Source organism: Trichechus manatus, unplaced genomic scaffold (genome assembly GCF_000243295.1).
Source record: "Trichechus manatus latirostris isolate Lorelei unplaced genomic scaffold, TriManLat1.0 scaffold00099, whole genome shotgun sequence".
Lineage (NCBI taxonomy): Eukaryota > Metazoa > Chordata > Mammalia > Sirenia > Trichechidae > Trichechus > Trichechus manatus.
This window is the reverse complement of record NW_004444035.1, coordinates 4,660,387-4,675,119: the sequence shown is the minus strand read 5'-3', so window position 1 is coordinate 4,675,119 and position 14,733 is coordinate 4,660,387. Positions and strand designations below refer to the sequence as shown.

General features: G+C 38.1%; 1 protein-coding gene across 2 annotated transcripts in view; it reads left to right on the top strand.

Annotated features, from left to right (window-relative positions):
* PCM1 (pericentriolar material 1) overlaps positions 1 to 14,733 on the top strand; it is an 86,972-nt gene that overhangs the window by 47,652 nt on the left and 24,587 nt on the right. For both annotated transcript variants that reach the window (XM_023737221.1, XM_023737222.1), the window contains 7 exons: positions 1,070 to 1,234; positions 3,467 to 3,523; positions 5,900 to 6,072; positions 6,389 to 6,520; positions 10,681 to 10,801; positions 12,261 to 12,419; positions 12,969 to 13,105. In XM_023737221.1, the coding sequence (XP_023592989.1) occupies positions 1,070 to 1,234; positions 3,467 to 3,523; positions 5,900 to 6,072; positions 6,389 to 6,520; positions 10,681 to 10,801; positions 12,261 to 12,419; positions 12,969 to 13,105 (944 nt within the window). The remainder of the gene's footprint in view (positions 1 to 1,069; positions 1,235 to 3,466; positions 3,524 to 5,899; positions 6,073 to 6,388; positions 6,521 to 10,680; positions 10,802 to 12,260; positions 12,420 to 12,968; positions 13,106 to 14,733) is intronic.

Genomic DNA, 14,733 nt, shown 5'->3' with positions numbered 1-14,733 from the left:
TTCGGACTAATCTTTTCCTTGTATCCTGTTCTCTTCATTTTGCCTTGCTCCCGAAGGGATGAGACCAGTGGAGTATCTTAGATGGCCGCTCACAGGCTTTTAAGACCCCAGAAACTACTCACCAAGGTAGAATGTAGAGCATTGTCTTTATAAGCTGTGTCGTGCCAATTGAGCTAAATGTTCCCCCAGACCATGGTCCCCACAGCCCTCTGCCCAGCCATTCAGTCACCATGGACTATCTTTGAAATTGGAAAAAGAAAGTCTCAAAACGTACGTGGAAGGACAGCTGTCCGAGAATAACCGAGAGAGGTCAGGTGGGGCCTGCCTCACCTCGCCAGGTGTTTGACAAGCTGTGACACTTCTGTGGCCAGAAGAGTGTGAAGGTGTCAGTGGGGTGGATGACTTGAGCTGACAGAATGCCCAGAAATGAAAGCTGTTCTGTACAGGGGTTTAGGGTGTTAACCAGGATCGTACGTAAATTCAGTGGGAGAAGGGTAGTTTATTTAGGTAAAACCAACTATCTATGTAGAACAAAATAGAGTTGAATTTGTACATTGTATAATATACCAAAATAAATTTTAAAAAAAAGGAGAGAAGACTTAATAGAATATTACGTATAACTGTCCCTGGAGAAAGCCTTTTAAACAGAGACATGTCACATAAAAGGTATGAAAAGAAGGATATATTTGACTACTTAATTTCCATTACTCTTTATTATGCATAATTTTGTATAGATTGGTTCTTTCATTTCCTAGTACTGAAAAATTGTTAATTTGGAGTCCAGTAGAGAATTTGGAGTGTATAAGGTCTGCCATACAGTTAGAATTGGCCATACTCATTAAGAGGGACATCAGAGGACAAAGAAGTGTTAGAATTCATTACCCTTATCCTGTGCTTCCAGAGTTATTGCAGAGATAGCTCCAGGATACGTTACTGACTGTTTTGTATTGGAGCAGGGTTCCATAGCATTCTACATGGAGTGGCCTGTACTGTTTTACTACGGAAATTAATTTCCCTTTCAGCTTGAGTCAGTTGAAACTGATAACAGCTGTCACTTTTTTTTACTCAGGGTATGAAAGCGCCAGTATGTCTAGCACATGCGAACCTTGCAAAAGTAGGAACAGACATTCAGCTCAGACTGAAGAGCCTGTTCAGGCAAAAGCATTCAGCAGGAAGAACCACGAGCAGCTGGAAAAAATAATAAAATACAGTAGGTCGGCAGAAATATCTTCAGGTATGTTCTGTTTGTGGTTTATTTTAAGGCGCGCCTAGATTTGAAATTGGTCTGTCAAACATTTCTATTTTGTGCCAAGTTTTATAGTAGATATTATGGTACACAGTCATTGATATCAAGAAGTCTAAACTAGAAGTATATTTTTGGGCTGTGATACTAGTTTTTTGACACATTTTTATAAAATACCTCCTAAACAAAAGAATAGGTATATTATTGTGAAACTCCTCATTTGAAATAATTCTGAAACTCTTATTTGAATAAGAACTGATGTAAAATCCTATCATTCTGCGTAAAAGCTTGGCTTTCACTGTGCCTGCCGAGTGGAGTGGGGATGTCTTAACATTAACAAACGCTCCTCAGAGATTTGGTTACTTCCTGCCTCTCCCAACTCCTCTCTCGCTGCCCTCTGCTTTGAACTTCGTTCTTTCCTCCACACTGAACTAAAGTTTCTTGTAGCTGTCGTGCTGTTTCTCACCGCCCCCTACCCCTTGCCCCCCAGCAGTTGTCTTTTCGGCCTCATGTCCCTTTTACCCTTTGTGAGCTCTTTTTCTGATAGACTTACATAGAGTCTTAATTCCAGAGCCCTGAAATTGCATCCTAAACTAAGCTGAGGCAGGTTCCACTCTTCCCTTTGTTTCCATTTTAGCCAGTGCAAACCTATTTTGTTGCTCGTATCACATTATATAATATTACCTGTTTAAGTGTACCCCCCTTTTGAGTTGCTTGGCACCAGATACTACCTTTTCGTATTTATATCTTAAATATTAGCAATAATACCTGACACGTGGTAGGGGCTCAGTAAGTGTTTACTGAATCAGTAGAAGCATATGTAGTTGCCAGTATTTAAATAAGTACTAGTAATTTTCTGATTTACGGAGAATAATAAGTGCATCGCTAAGAAGTATGGGGAGGGGGTAGGAAATATAAATTCAGGTAGTCCTCAGTTGTCAGTAAGATCCCTGGTGAAAATGATAATCACAGCTACTTTCTGTATCCTGCTTTTCTGTTTACAAATTACCAGCTCATCTCATCCGAGTCTCCTAATCCCATGAGTTAGTTTTATTTCCGTTTTGTAGACGAGGAAGCATGGTCAAAGAAGGTAGCTGATTTTTGCCAGCATTTGATAAGGGCCAATAATATAAACTACCACAACTTTTCTGGAAAGCTTCAGAAGTAGGAATCCATCCTAAGAAAATGAAAATGAAAAAAAACTTGGAATTTAGTGCTCTTTGAACAGTATGATTCCAACTATGTTTAAACAAAAAATTGAATGGAATAAGACTGGAAGAAAATGCATCAAAATATCATTTCCTTTTATTACCATTTTCAAACTTTTCTATATTTTCTAAAACTTTCATAATGAGTATATATTACTTTTGTAATCAGAAAAGAAACATCAGATTTGTTTGTATTTTGAAGTGACTTCTTCAGGGTCATATTGTAGTAAGTGGCAGAGCTGAACTTTAAATTCTAGTCTCCTCTTAAGTTCAGGATCCTTTGGGAAAAATTGTATTGTCTGAACCTTAGAACTTGATCAACATTTTACAAGTTTCATCTCATTTCACTATCTTTATCAATAGTGATGTTCCCAAAGAGGAAACAGTGGGGTGGGAGTTAGAGAAGGGCGTTAAATTGAAAGGTTTAACAAACTAGGTCTCAATCTCCTAAATAATTGATAGTTGACTATAGTACTTGAGACTTTATTACTGTCACTTGGAAAAATGTAATGATTGAATTTTGGTGAATTAAAAAAAATGTGAATAGTGTAAATACACTTTGGTGTATATTTACATTCTCACATGCTGAAGATTTATTTTTAGTTTTAACCATCACCTTACAATTTTTATAGCATGTACTAGTAGTTTTTGTTATTTTACCCATGATACGTGGTTAAATAAAGTATAGCATATATGACTGCTAGTATTGAATTGCACAGTTCTCTTCTCCCGTGGGAGTTCTGGGCGGTTCTGAGCTTGAATGGTAGAAGTGTATTATGATAGTTATCGTCAGTCATGGTAATAAAAGTTGGTAAGGCTTTTGGGATTTTCCCATCTGATGAGTTTATTTTTATGTGACCATAAACCATGCCTGGTAATAACATTTCAGCTCAAGCAAACAGTTTTAAAGAAATTTGCTTATTTCTTTTTTTCATTCACTGATTCATATTATAGACCCTGTCTTTCCTACTCATACACATTTTATGTTCATCCTTATGTCTGCCCTTTCCCGCAGCACATGCTAGGAGAGTACCACAGCAGGCTAACAGAAATGCATGCAATGAAGCGCCAGGTAACAATCTGCTTAGTTTTGGTGTCCACGTCGCGTTAATTTTTTTCCATTGGTCCTAAAATCCTTGGTTTTATTGCTCTAATTTTTTTTTTTTAATCTAGCTTAGTGTATGTATGTTATTGTTTCACTGTTGTAAAAATGAGAGAATTCATATTCACAAAAGTCTGAAATCTTTCATTTATAACTCTTTACTTGGTAAAATTGGCTACTTTTTTGGTTTTCGTTTTCTATTGTTGTGGGTAGCATACCCAACACATTCATATGGTGATAGAAAGCTTTTTATGATTTCGTGTTTGCTTTGAAGTTATTTTGTGTTTCTTAAATGCTCAAAAGCATTAACGTTTTTTGAAAGCAAAATGTAGTTATTTTTATTCCTGGCTCTGATTTACAGATTTGTGTTGCAGTTTGCTTACTTTTCATTGCTGATCAACATCTATTTAAAAAATAATAATAATTATGACATGCAAAGACAGTGATGATAAAGATCATGGAAAATTACAGAGATTCCAAAATGTTTTTTTATCTTTAAAGTATGTTTTTTCATAAAATATAGTCCTGAGTGATTTAGAATTATAAATATCCTTTGGTTCCTTCTGCAGCTGTAGCTGAGTGAAAAATAAAAGGCTGCTGTGAACCTTTAGGGGAATCTAAAGAAGCTTTAAAACAAGGACCCAGAACTGACAAAGCTGAATATATCAGTAGCATTTCCGAAAGAAAAGAACTCTGAAACTAGGAAGGGTAAAAACAAGATGAAATCAGAGAAACCTGACTGACATCAGGGATTTTTCTGGTCTAAAGTAATTAATTTTAGTTCTAGAGAAGAAACTGACATGTACTTTCTACCTTTTGACTGCTGTGGGGAGGGAGGAAGCATGAGTTTGGCATAATTCATTATTTAGGAATAGTTTGATCCTTACTGACACATAATTTGGAGTGATAACTCTCTCACATACAGAGGTATTAAATATGTTATTAAAATATACTTTGTTCTTATGTCTTAGAAATAAATCACATTTGGACATTTTAAAACTGCTAAGATCTTGAGGACGCTGCTTCATTTTGTGCCCGTCATCACTGTCTGAGGCACGATAGAGAAGTGGTGTATTTTTTGCTGTTATTTTATCCTTGTGGAAATGGAGACTTAAATGTGTTATTACTTAGCTAATTAGTGGGAACTTTTTTTTGTTGTTGGAGCACCTTCCTTTCGTATTCTCTCATTCTTCCCGCAAAAAGGGAATTAAATTTTATCTTTTCACACTTACTTGAAAGTACAGTATATTAAAATACTCAACATTTTTAATTCCTTTCTTAGAATCTCGTCACTAGTTTTTGTGGAACCTGAATATTTACTGTGGTTCTACCATTGCTCTATAAAATTTACAGGATTTGATAGCTCGAAGAGCTGCTTGGAGATTTGTTTCTCTCACAGAAAACTGAAAATGGGAACAGTTCTGATTGGTACTCTTGAAATAAAAGCATGAATATATACCTTTAAGAATGATAACTTCATGTTATCAATAAATATGTATAACAGAGTTGTAGCTCAGTAATAGAGTGAGTCTGGATTCTGTGGAACTGAAAACTTGAGTTAGATCACTTCTCGTTCCAGCGCATAGAAACCAGTTTCCGTCAAGTCGGTGCCAACTCATGGTGACGCCATGTGTGTCAGGGTAGAACTGTGCTCCGTAGCGTGTTCAGTAGCTGATTTTTCGGAAATAGGTTTCCAGGCCTTTCTTCTGAGGCTCCCCTGGGTGGACTCGAACTGCCAATCTTTCAGTTAGTAGCTGAGCATGTTAACTGTTTGCTCCACCAGGGCCTCCTCCATTCTAGCTTATACTGAGTGTGTAAGTAAGACCCTGTAGTGAAATTGACCCATCGTATTATAGTCAGAAATTCAGGTTTTCGTTGTTTTAGCTCTTAATTTTCTGCATGAAAGATGGGGTTTAAAATGAGTAGACCTAAACAGTAGCCGCCATAGCAGTGTTCGGTTTGTTCTGGGCATTCACAAAATAAATGTCTGTAACGAGGTTCATATTAGCAAAAAAGAAAAAAAATTCACAGTTTATTTCATCAAAGTGCCGAGAGATTTTCACTGCTTATTCCTGTGAAGTGTATCAAAGTTTCCAGGTATTTTTAATTGAGAAAGAAGTATGATCTAAGAAGTGCTAGGTAATTTATTTATGCATTTAAATGTTTCTTTAACATAGAGTATTTATCTTGGTAATTTTAAGGTTCTTTTTCTACTTTAAAAGCCCTGAGAAAGAATTGTGTTTTGATTTTTAAGTAATTGAAACAGACAGTAATGATCCAAGTTAATAGATGATGTCATGAAGATCCTCCGTCAACACTGATTTTCTGATCTGTTATATCTTCCAGAAACTGGGAGTGATTTTTCCCTATTTGAAGCTTTGCGGGATACCATTTATTCTGAAGTAGCAACGTTAATTTCTCAGAACGAATCTCGTCCACATTTTCTTATCGAACTCTTCCACGAGCTTCAGCTACTTAATACAGACTACTTGAGACAGAGAGCTTTATACACACTGCAGGTATCTGATACCTAACACACTTTTTCCTACCTTATCTGTTCCCACCTTTCTTCCTTATTATATCTGGCTCCTTCTTAGACTGCAGCATGGTCTTGGTCCGTGTGTGTTTGGGGCATCTGTTTTCTGTGTGCTTTCTTGCCATTTTATTTAAAACTTCTATTTTCCAGTGTTTTATCTTCAATATTATTTCTTCCCCACCATTAATCTGTGAGATGAGAAATACTACGTTTGTTCTTCCATCTGCTGCTTTTAAGCGTGCAACATAAATTTGTGATGAAGGGTCTGTTTGGTGTGACTGTTTCCCTGGCTTATCTAGGACATAGTGTCGAGACATGTTTCGGAGCGCCGTGAGAAAGAAGAGCAAGATGGGAAGTTGGTGAATTCTGGTACCTGGATAGCATCCAACTCAGAGCTGACTCCCAGTGAAAGCCTGGCCACCACCGATGATGTAAGCTGATAAATTCGTGAGATGTAATTTCAGTGTGCAGTCACAAAAGTGAAATAGATGGTCGTCAGACAGCGTGAGCACAGCTAATATTATGTGGGTTTTGGCTTTTTGAAAAACTCCAGGGTGATGTATCATTTTTATTTTGAGGTGAGGTATAAAACTCAATCAAAGTATGGCACCAGTAAAACACCAAAAATTATGTATAAATGTAGATTATGAGGTCTAAAATCACCATATTGATAGCCCTCTTGCCCAAGATGGGGCTGACTCATCACACACGTTTAATAAGTGTATCTGTGTTCATTCAGGATAATCAGTAAACCAGATAGCAATCAATAAAGATCCTTGAATAAAGAAATACAAGATAAATTAAGTTTTTGGGTGACAGAAAAGCCTAGATAAAAGAAAATCATCCAGGAAAAAAAAATGCAGCTTAATATATTTTAGTTGATGGAGCAAATTTTGAATACAAAGGACCTCCAAACGGGCAAGAGTCACGAGGAGAACGGCGTAAGTCTGATAAACTGGGTCCTTCAGTGTAGCTGGGGATGGCGTCTCCTGTCTTTAGGTTCTCAGTTCTCAGCACCTGGCACATAGCTGGGTCACTGAATGCTGGCAGAACTGCTGGGTCCCTGAGGAGGCATGACACGCTAGGTGTTTGAGAACCACCTTATTTAGAGGCCCAGTGGCAAAGCTGTGAGACCCTGGATCTGTTGTAGAAGATCTGGATGGCAGGTGCATTCCTTCTTTATGCCCGCTCTAGCACCAGGTTATATACATCCCTGGGAAAGGCTGCCGGAGCTGTTGGCAATACGTATCTGTAACAGGTAGAGAGTCGGGAGCACATGTCCTGTGTTTTTGTCCTTCATTGAAATGTTAACACAAGTATTTTCTCAAAGATTGCTCCTTTAATAGAAGTTTTTATTTTACTGATGTCTGTTTTTTTAATAAATTTATCTGGTTTTATGTCTTTTTCCGACATAGTAATTTCCTTATACCTATTGAGGACTTCTCCTGATTTTTTACTATTTTAAACTTATACTCATGTCTAAAACAATGCTTCCCCAAAAAGGTTTTCTTCTTAAAACCTTTTTCCACCAGGGTCCAACTCTTGTACTACCGTGAAAATTAATCTCTGTCTAAAAACTACATGACTTTTGTTGACTTTACAGTGTCAAATATAAATTAGTGTAAATAATTTGCTGTTTTGGATTAAACATTTTTCTATTTGAAAATTATGTACTCATGTTTGTGGAAAATGAAAAGTGGTCCAGCTATGTACATAAAAAGTGGGAGATACTAGGTTATATTAAGGCTTATTATGCATTGAAATGACGTATTGAGAGAGAATAAAGTCCCATTCTTAGAAATCTTTAGTAATTTTATTTAAAAAACCCATTGCCATCGAGTCGATCCTGACTCATAGCAACCCTGTAGGACAGAGTAGAACTGCCCCACAGGGTTTCCAAGGAGTGGCTGGTGGATTCGAACTGCCAGTCTTTTGGTTAGCAGCCAAGCTCTTAACCACTGCGCCACCAGGGCTCCGGTAATTTTATATGTCTCCCCTTTTATCCAAGTGTCATGTAAGCAGCATACCATTTATTTTAAAAGATTTGAGCACATTGGTTTACGCTGTCAATAGCATATTTCAAACATTGTCCAATTTAAGATGAAGTTAGTTTGACAGGGTTTTAAAATTAAATAAAATTCAAAGATACTGTACTGCTTGGTAAGTAAGGACTTGACGTAAATAACTGTATGAAGAATTACTTTTAAATAACTACATCAGTTCGTTGGTTTTTTCCTCCAGAACTTAAGTTCGGCATTAATGTCAGCATTTCCCCTTTATTACTGCCAGCTAATCAGCAGCAGCAGCAGCAGCACAGCTTCCAGTGTTCATACACAAAGATCTAGAGACATGCCCATCAGCAGGACTTCCCACAGGGGTGATGTTCTGTATTTGCCTTATCTAATACCATAGCCACAAGCCCCATGCAGCCATGAAGTTCTTGAAGCGGGGCTAGTGCAACTGAGGAGCTAAATTTTTAAATGTATTGAATTTAAATTTAAATGTGGCTGGTTGTTACTGTATTGGACAGATCTAGAGTCCCATTCTGCATGCTTCTGGTTTATAGGCCAAGGTCATTTGAGCCCCATCCATGTAATCTCAGAGGTGTTTGTTGTCCAGGAAGTTGGAAGGAGTAAAATATGAAGGCCCTGAAGTTGTAGCCTGGCTCTAGCAGACAGGAGCATTGCAGGCTGTGTGAGAGTCTTCATTCCCAGGAGCCTAGAGAGGAGAAGTGACAGCGAGAATGGGCATCTGGGAACTGTGAGTCAGTAGGGTGGAGTGGAGGAGTGGGGTGTCGGAAAAGGAAGAAACGCTTTACACTTGTATTTACATCTTCTCCTCCAGGTTCTGTAAAATGGTAAACGCACAACGGCCTTTAAGTCTTACCTGAAGGAGCAACAAAGTGTGGTCCTAGCATAGCAAATACATTTCTTTTTTTTTTTTATGCCCTGTTCCATAGAACATGTTCCCTAATACCTGAATTTCTTTTAACAAGAGACAAAACTTTCATTTCATAATTTGAAAAATAGAAAACGTAAAAAGATCAGTAGCTAGGAAAAAAACACAATCGTGAGATGAGTTTCAGTCAAAATGTGAGACTCCTAGTTCACACTATATATAAAAATTAATTGTATATGACTTTAAGACTTGTAAAAGCTAAAACTATAAAACTTCTAAAAGGAGACATACGGGATAATCTTCATGACTGTGGCAAAGGCAAAGATTTCTAGGACACAGCATTAACTAAAAGAGAAAAATTGATTAATTAGACTTCATAAAAACTAAAATCTTCTCTTTAGAAGATATCATTAGGAGGAAGTATTCCCAGTACACATAGCTGACAGATGACTTGTATCTGGACTATATAAAGAACTCTTACAGCTAAGTAAAAAATGGGCCAGAGATTTGAACAGGTACTTCATGAAAGAAGATGTATGAATGATCAGTAAGCAAATAAAAAAACGCTCTGTAGCATTTAGTCATCAAGGAAACGGCAAACTAAAATCACACAAGATGCCACGTCACACTCACTAGGATGGCTAAAATTAAAAAGTTGACAGTAAGAAGTGTTGGTGAAAATGTGGAGCAGTTGGAACTTTCACACTGCTGGTGGCAATGTAAAATTGTAGGACCACTTTGGAAAGCAGTTTGGCAGTTTCTTATAAAGTTAAACCTAAACTTTGCATGTGACCTAACAATTTCTTTTCTAGGTATTCATCCGAGAGAAATGAAAACATGTCCACAAAAATACTTGTATACTAATGTTCATGTCAGCTTTATTCATGATAGCCTCAAACTGGAACATCAGCAGATAAATGGATAAACAAACAGTGGTATATCCATACAGTGGAATACCGTTCAGCCAATAAAAAACACGAACTTGTGAAACACACAACAGCAGGGATTAATTTCAGAAATGTACTGAGGAAAAGAAGCCAGGCGATGAAGAGTGTGTACTGTGGTTCCGTTTATATGAAGTTCAGAAGCAGCAGAGCTAATCCGTGATGATGGAAGTCATATCAGGGGGATCTGGGGGGTTACTGATTGCTGATGAAACGGTCTCTGTCTTTAGGGAAAGTGGTTATATGAGTGTATACATTGTCAAAACTCACCAAACTGTACACTTAAAATGGGTGCATTGTATATAAATTATATTTTAATAAAGTTAATTTAAAAAAAATGTGAATGATGCTTTTTTTCTTCTTCTGATCTGAGACAGCCAAGTATTGTAGGAAGCTACTAAGCATCATTAGTGTTTAGAAATGGAAGAATGTCCCTGAGGGTACAGAAGTAGTTGAAAAAGTTACCTTTGGCTGATTTTAGAATTTGATCAGTAGTTAGCTGTGTGTACTTTCATCTACATAAAGACAAACAGATGTTCTGTAAAGGCTGCTTAGTATTTTAATGTGCTCTTTGACTGGCGCTAATTAACTTCGGTTATATTACAGTCTTGTTTGGATAGAAGATTCGTCACTTATGAATGTCTCTTAGATGTATGGTTTCATGCAAATACTTAGTTTCCATATAAGATCTCTAACATACTTTTTAAAGAAACAGTGATTTTTGTTTTGTTTTCTTTACTATAACCTAGGAAACCTTTGAGAAGAACTTTGAGAGAGAAACACATAAAATAAGTGAGCAAAACGATGCTGATAATGCTAGTGTCATGTCTGTATCTTCAAATTTCGAGCCTTTTGCAACAGATGATCTAGGTAAGCAGAATTCTTATATAATCATAGAACATGACTTCAGTCTGGTCTAGTTTTCGAATTACATTGATAAGGACACAAAAATCTAGAAACGCAAGGTGTGGTAGAAAGAAAATGGACTTTACAGTCTATCAACTTAAATTTATTAAGAGTCTCCTCACTGTCAACTCTTCGACCTTGGGCAAATCATCTAACCTTTCTGCATATACTAAAAACTGGGAATCTTAACCTACCTGCCTCTGTTCTCATGAAAAATACATAGAACATTCTAGCCTTATAATAGGAGTTCAGAAAATGTTAGTGTCCTTTCCTTCCCCTTAAGGGAAAGCTAGAATTCAGAGAGATCAATGCCACACCAGTCACATTTCCAGTAGACATGTTGACCCCGTAATTTGAGTCGGAGAACTAAACTTTCTCAGCATAAACGATCTGCAGTGAGAAACCCAGATAACTCAGGCACGTTTCCCTTTTTTTTTTTTTTTAAATTAACGGTAACACAGACGAAGTACAGAGGTTTGCATAACTCTAAAAGGGGCAAAAATCTGAGTCCTAGACTTGGAGAGAAGATTAGAGAAAAGAAAAATGCATGTACCTGATTGATTTCCAGGTGCTGGCCTATCAAAGATGCATCAGTATTCAGTCACTCAGACCTCCAGGATGCCTGGTGGCTAAAATAATCTGATGTCCGGTGTTCTGGCGGTCACATGGTGAGAACAAGATGTAGACAATTTCAGAATCATTTTCCCCCTGCAAAGAAAGAGGCTAAGCCTTGTCCTATCACTGGGTATCCGGCTTTTACCAAAACAACAGATCTTTTTGCCTTGTCTTGACTGTCAAAGACTTAAGCCTTAATTCCCCTCTGAGTAAATACCTGCCAGGTCTGTGCCAAGCTCATCCCCTCATACAGAAGAATCACTGTAGGGCCAGCCCTGTCTGAATTACCACGTGACTTTGAGTTCTGCCTGTTTTCTTTTACTGATTCCTTCTAATCACCCTTCACCATGAGCTTTGTCTGACATGGATGTAGGGGAATTGAGAGGTCTCATTCATAGATCTTGACCTTGCCTTATTTGTTTGTTCGGTTGGATTGTTTTTATCAGAATTTGTATCACATTCAGATATTTTTTTTGTGCTGTTTTAAGTGAAGCAGCATGATGAAGGAAAATAAATAATAGGCTTCAGAGTCTAAGAGACCTGAGTTCAAATCCTTGCTCCTACATTTAACGGGCTGTGAAACCTTGGGCAAGTTACTTAAGTTCTCAGAAAATGAGAGAACTGTTATCTGTTCTCTCGGGTTATGTTAAGGATCACATTAAAAATGTAATAATGTATATGAAGGGTCCAACTGGTACAGTACCTGGAACTTATAAAGCTGATTTTCTTTCCTTATCTTCAGATTTTGAGGAATGCATTAAAAAGGTTGCATTTACATTTTCTAGAACTATTTCTGTTCCAAATGCAGGCAACACTGTGATTCACCTAGATCAAGCATTAGCCAGAATGAGGGAGTATGAGCGGATGAAGACGGAGGCTGAGAGTAACCCGAATCTAAGATGCACCTGCAGGATTATTGAGGAGGAAGATGGTGCTGCTGCCACTACTGCAGTTAACAGTGTAGAAGGTGTGTTCTTGGACTGATTAAAAATAAAAACCATAGTTCTGCTAATTTTTTATGATTCATTTTTGTTGAGACTATGCACAGTTGAACAATTCAGCAGTTTCTACATGTACAATTCAGTGACACTGACTGCATTCTTCATTCTCACCCTCCCTTTCTGAGTTGTTACTCCCGCAGTAACATAACCTCACTGATGCGTAATAGTGGTTTTATTACAGCTTCTTTTCATTATTCCAAAAAAACCAAACCCGTTGCTGTCAAGTCAATTCCGACTCATAGCGACCCTATAGGACAGAGTAGAACTGCCCTACAGGTTTTCTAAGGAGCGGCTGGTGGATTTGAACTGCCGACCTTTTGGTTAGTAGCCAGGCTCTTAACCACTGTGCCACCGGGGCTCCTTTTCGTTATTAGGGGTGCTAAAACTAGATACATGTTTGTTTTATTTTCATATAAAATCATCAGAATCTAATGTTCTTTAAAGTTTTGCACAGATGCATATTATAATGTCATAGGCTCTATTTTGCTAATGTATCATTTTCTTTTAAAAAATAGAGACTCCCGTTGCTGAAAATCATAGTTCACAACAGCCTGCAAGTGAAGTTTCTAACATCCCTTGTCCTCGAATTGACACTCAGCAGCTGGACCGGCAAATTAAAGCCATTATGAAAGAAGTCATTCCTTTTTTGAAGGTAAGCAATAATTTAAATGAACAGTTTTTCTTTTGTTTTTCAATTCATACAGACGAGTCACCCAGAGATAGCCCCTGCCAACGTTTTTGGGATCTTTCTGTCCTTCTTACACACGTATGTGTGTGTTCCTCTTCTTTTCATGTGTTGCACCGGAACATCTTTCCAGATGACTGTTTGTCTGCTGCACATTGTTTAACGGATTTGCGTATCCATTCCTTATTCATTTGAAAATATTTATAAAATGCCTACTCTATGCCAGCTTTTGTGGACATAGCAGTAAATAAGTCGGCGTCTCTGCTCCCATGGAGCTTACACAGTAGGATGGGAATACAGACCAAAAGCACAAGTAAATGTACATCCGGTGGTGGCACATGCCATGCAGAGAATTAAGACATGGTGATACGACAGTGTCTCTTTTAGATGGCATGGCCAGGGAAGGCTTTTGAAGAGAGGACATTTAAGCAGAGACGGGAATGATAAAGAGGGGCCAGCTTCAACGAAGATCATTCCAGATGGAGCGAAAGGCCTTAAGGCGGGAAGCAGATGGCAGGTTGAAGGAACTGGAGGAAAACCCATGTGGTTGGCGGGTATTTGTGTGAAGATGGAGTTGGAGAGAGAGGCAGGGGTTGGGTTATGTAGACTTGGTAGGCCGGCCATAAGTAGGAGTCTGTCCTTGTTCAGAGTGCAGAGGGGAACTCCTAGAGGAGCTTGAGCAGGAGAGAGACACAGTCTGGTTCCTTTTTGGGGAATTGATCATGGGGATCAGGAGTGCAGTGAGATCAGATGAGAAACGTTGGCAGCCTTAGATGTCGTAGTGATGAAGATGGGGAGAAGTAGACAGTTGGGATAAGTTTTGGAGGAAATCAGCAGGTCCAACAAATGGTTGGGGTGTTGACAGATAAAGAGAAAGAGAAACACTGGCTAGAAGGAAATGTGATTTTTTGAGACAGAAGGGTTGGAAGATGGGGAAGGTAAAGTATTCTGTTTTGAACATGAAATTTGAGCTGCCTGTTAGGGAGTTACATGAGAAGTGAAGTAGACATCTGATACTCAGTTAAGTCCAGGCTCAGCCTGAGAGAGAGAGGGTAGTTCATAGCATGTAGATGTCACCTAAAGCCACAGCGCCAGGTAAGAGAAGAGAAGCGGGCCTAGAACTGGGGCCTGGGACCAGGCCATCCGACATCTGGAAGAGCCGGAGTTGACCGAGGAGGAGTGCCGGTAGTCGGCCGTGTTGAGTGCCACTAGGAGGTTGGGTGTTCATAAACGGGATTTTCTAGTAGTTTACCAATCCTTGTTAAACATTTAGGTTAATTCTGGTTGTTTTCGTTGTTGTTTTTCACTATTATAAACAATTTTTCAATAGTTTAGCTAAAATTTAAAACTGTATTTTTATTTCCTTAGAAAAATTCATAGACATAGAAATTTCTAGCTAAAACAGTATGAACATTTTGAAGACTTTTAAGACATTAAGTTAAATTGTCCCTCAGAAAGGTTGCCCAGTTTATATCCCTGCCAGCAGTGAGAGTATGAAATTGGTAAGCAGTACTAAGGATTTTGTTTAAACATTAGCAAGGCAGAGAAGGAAGTGTACAAGAAATGGACTGTGAAGAGTAATTACAACTTTTTTT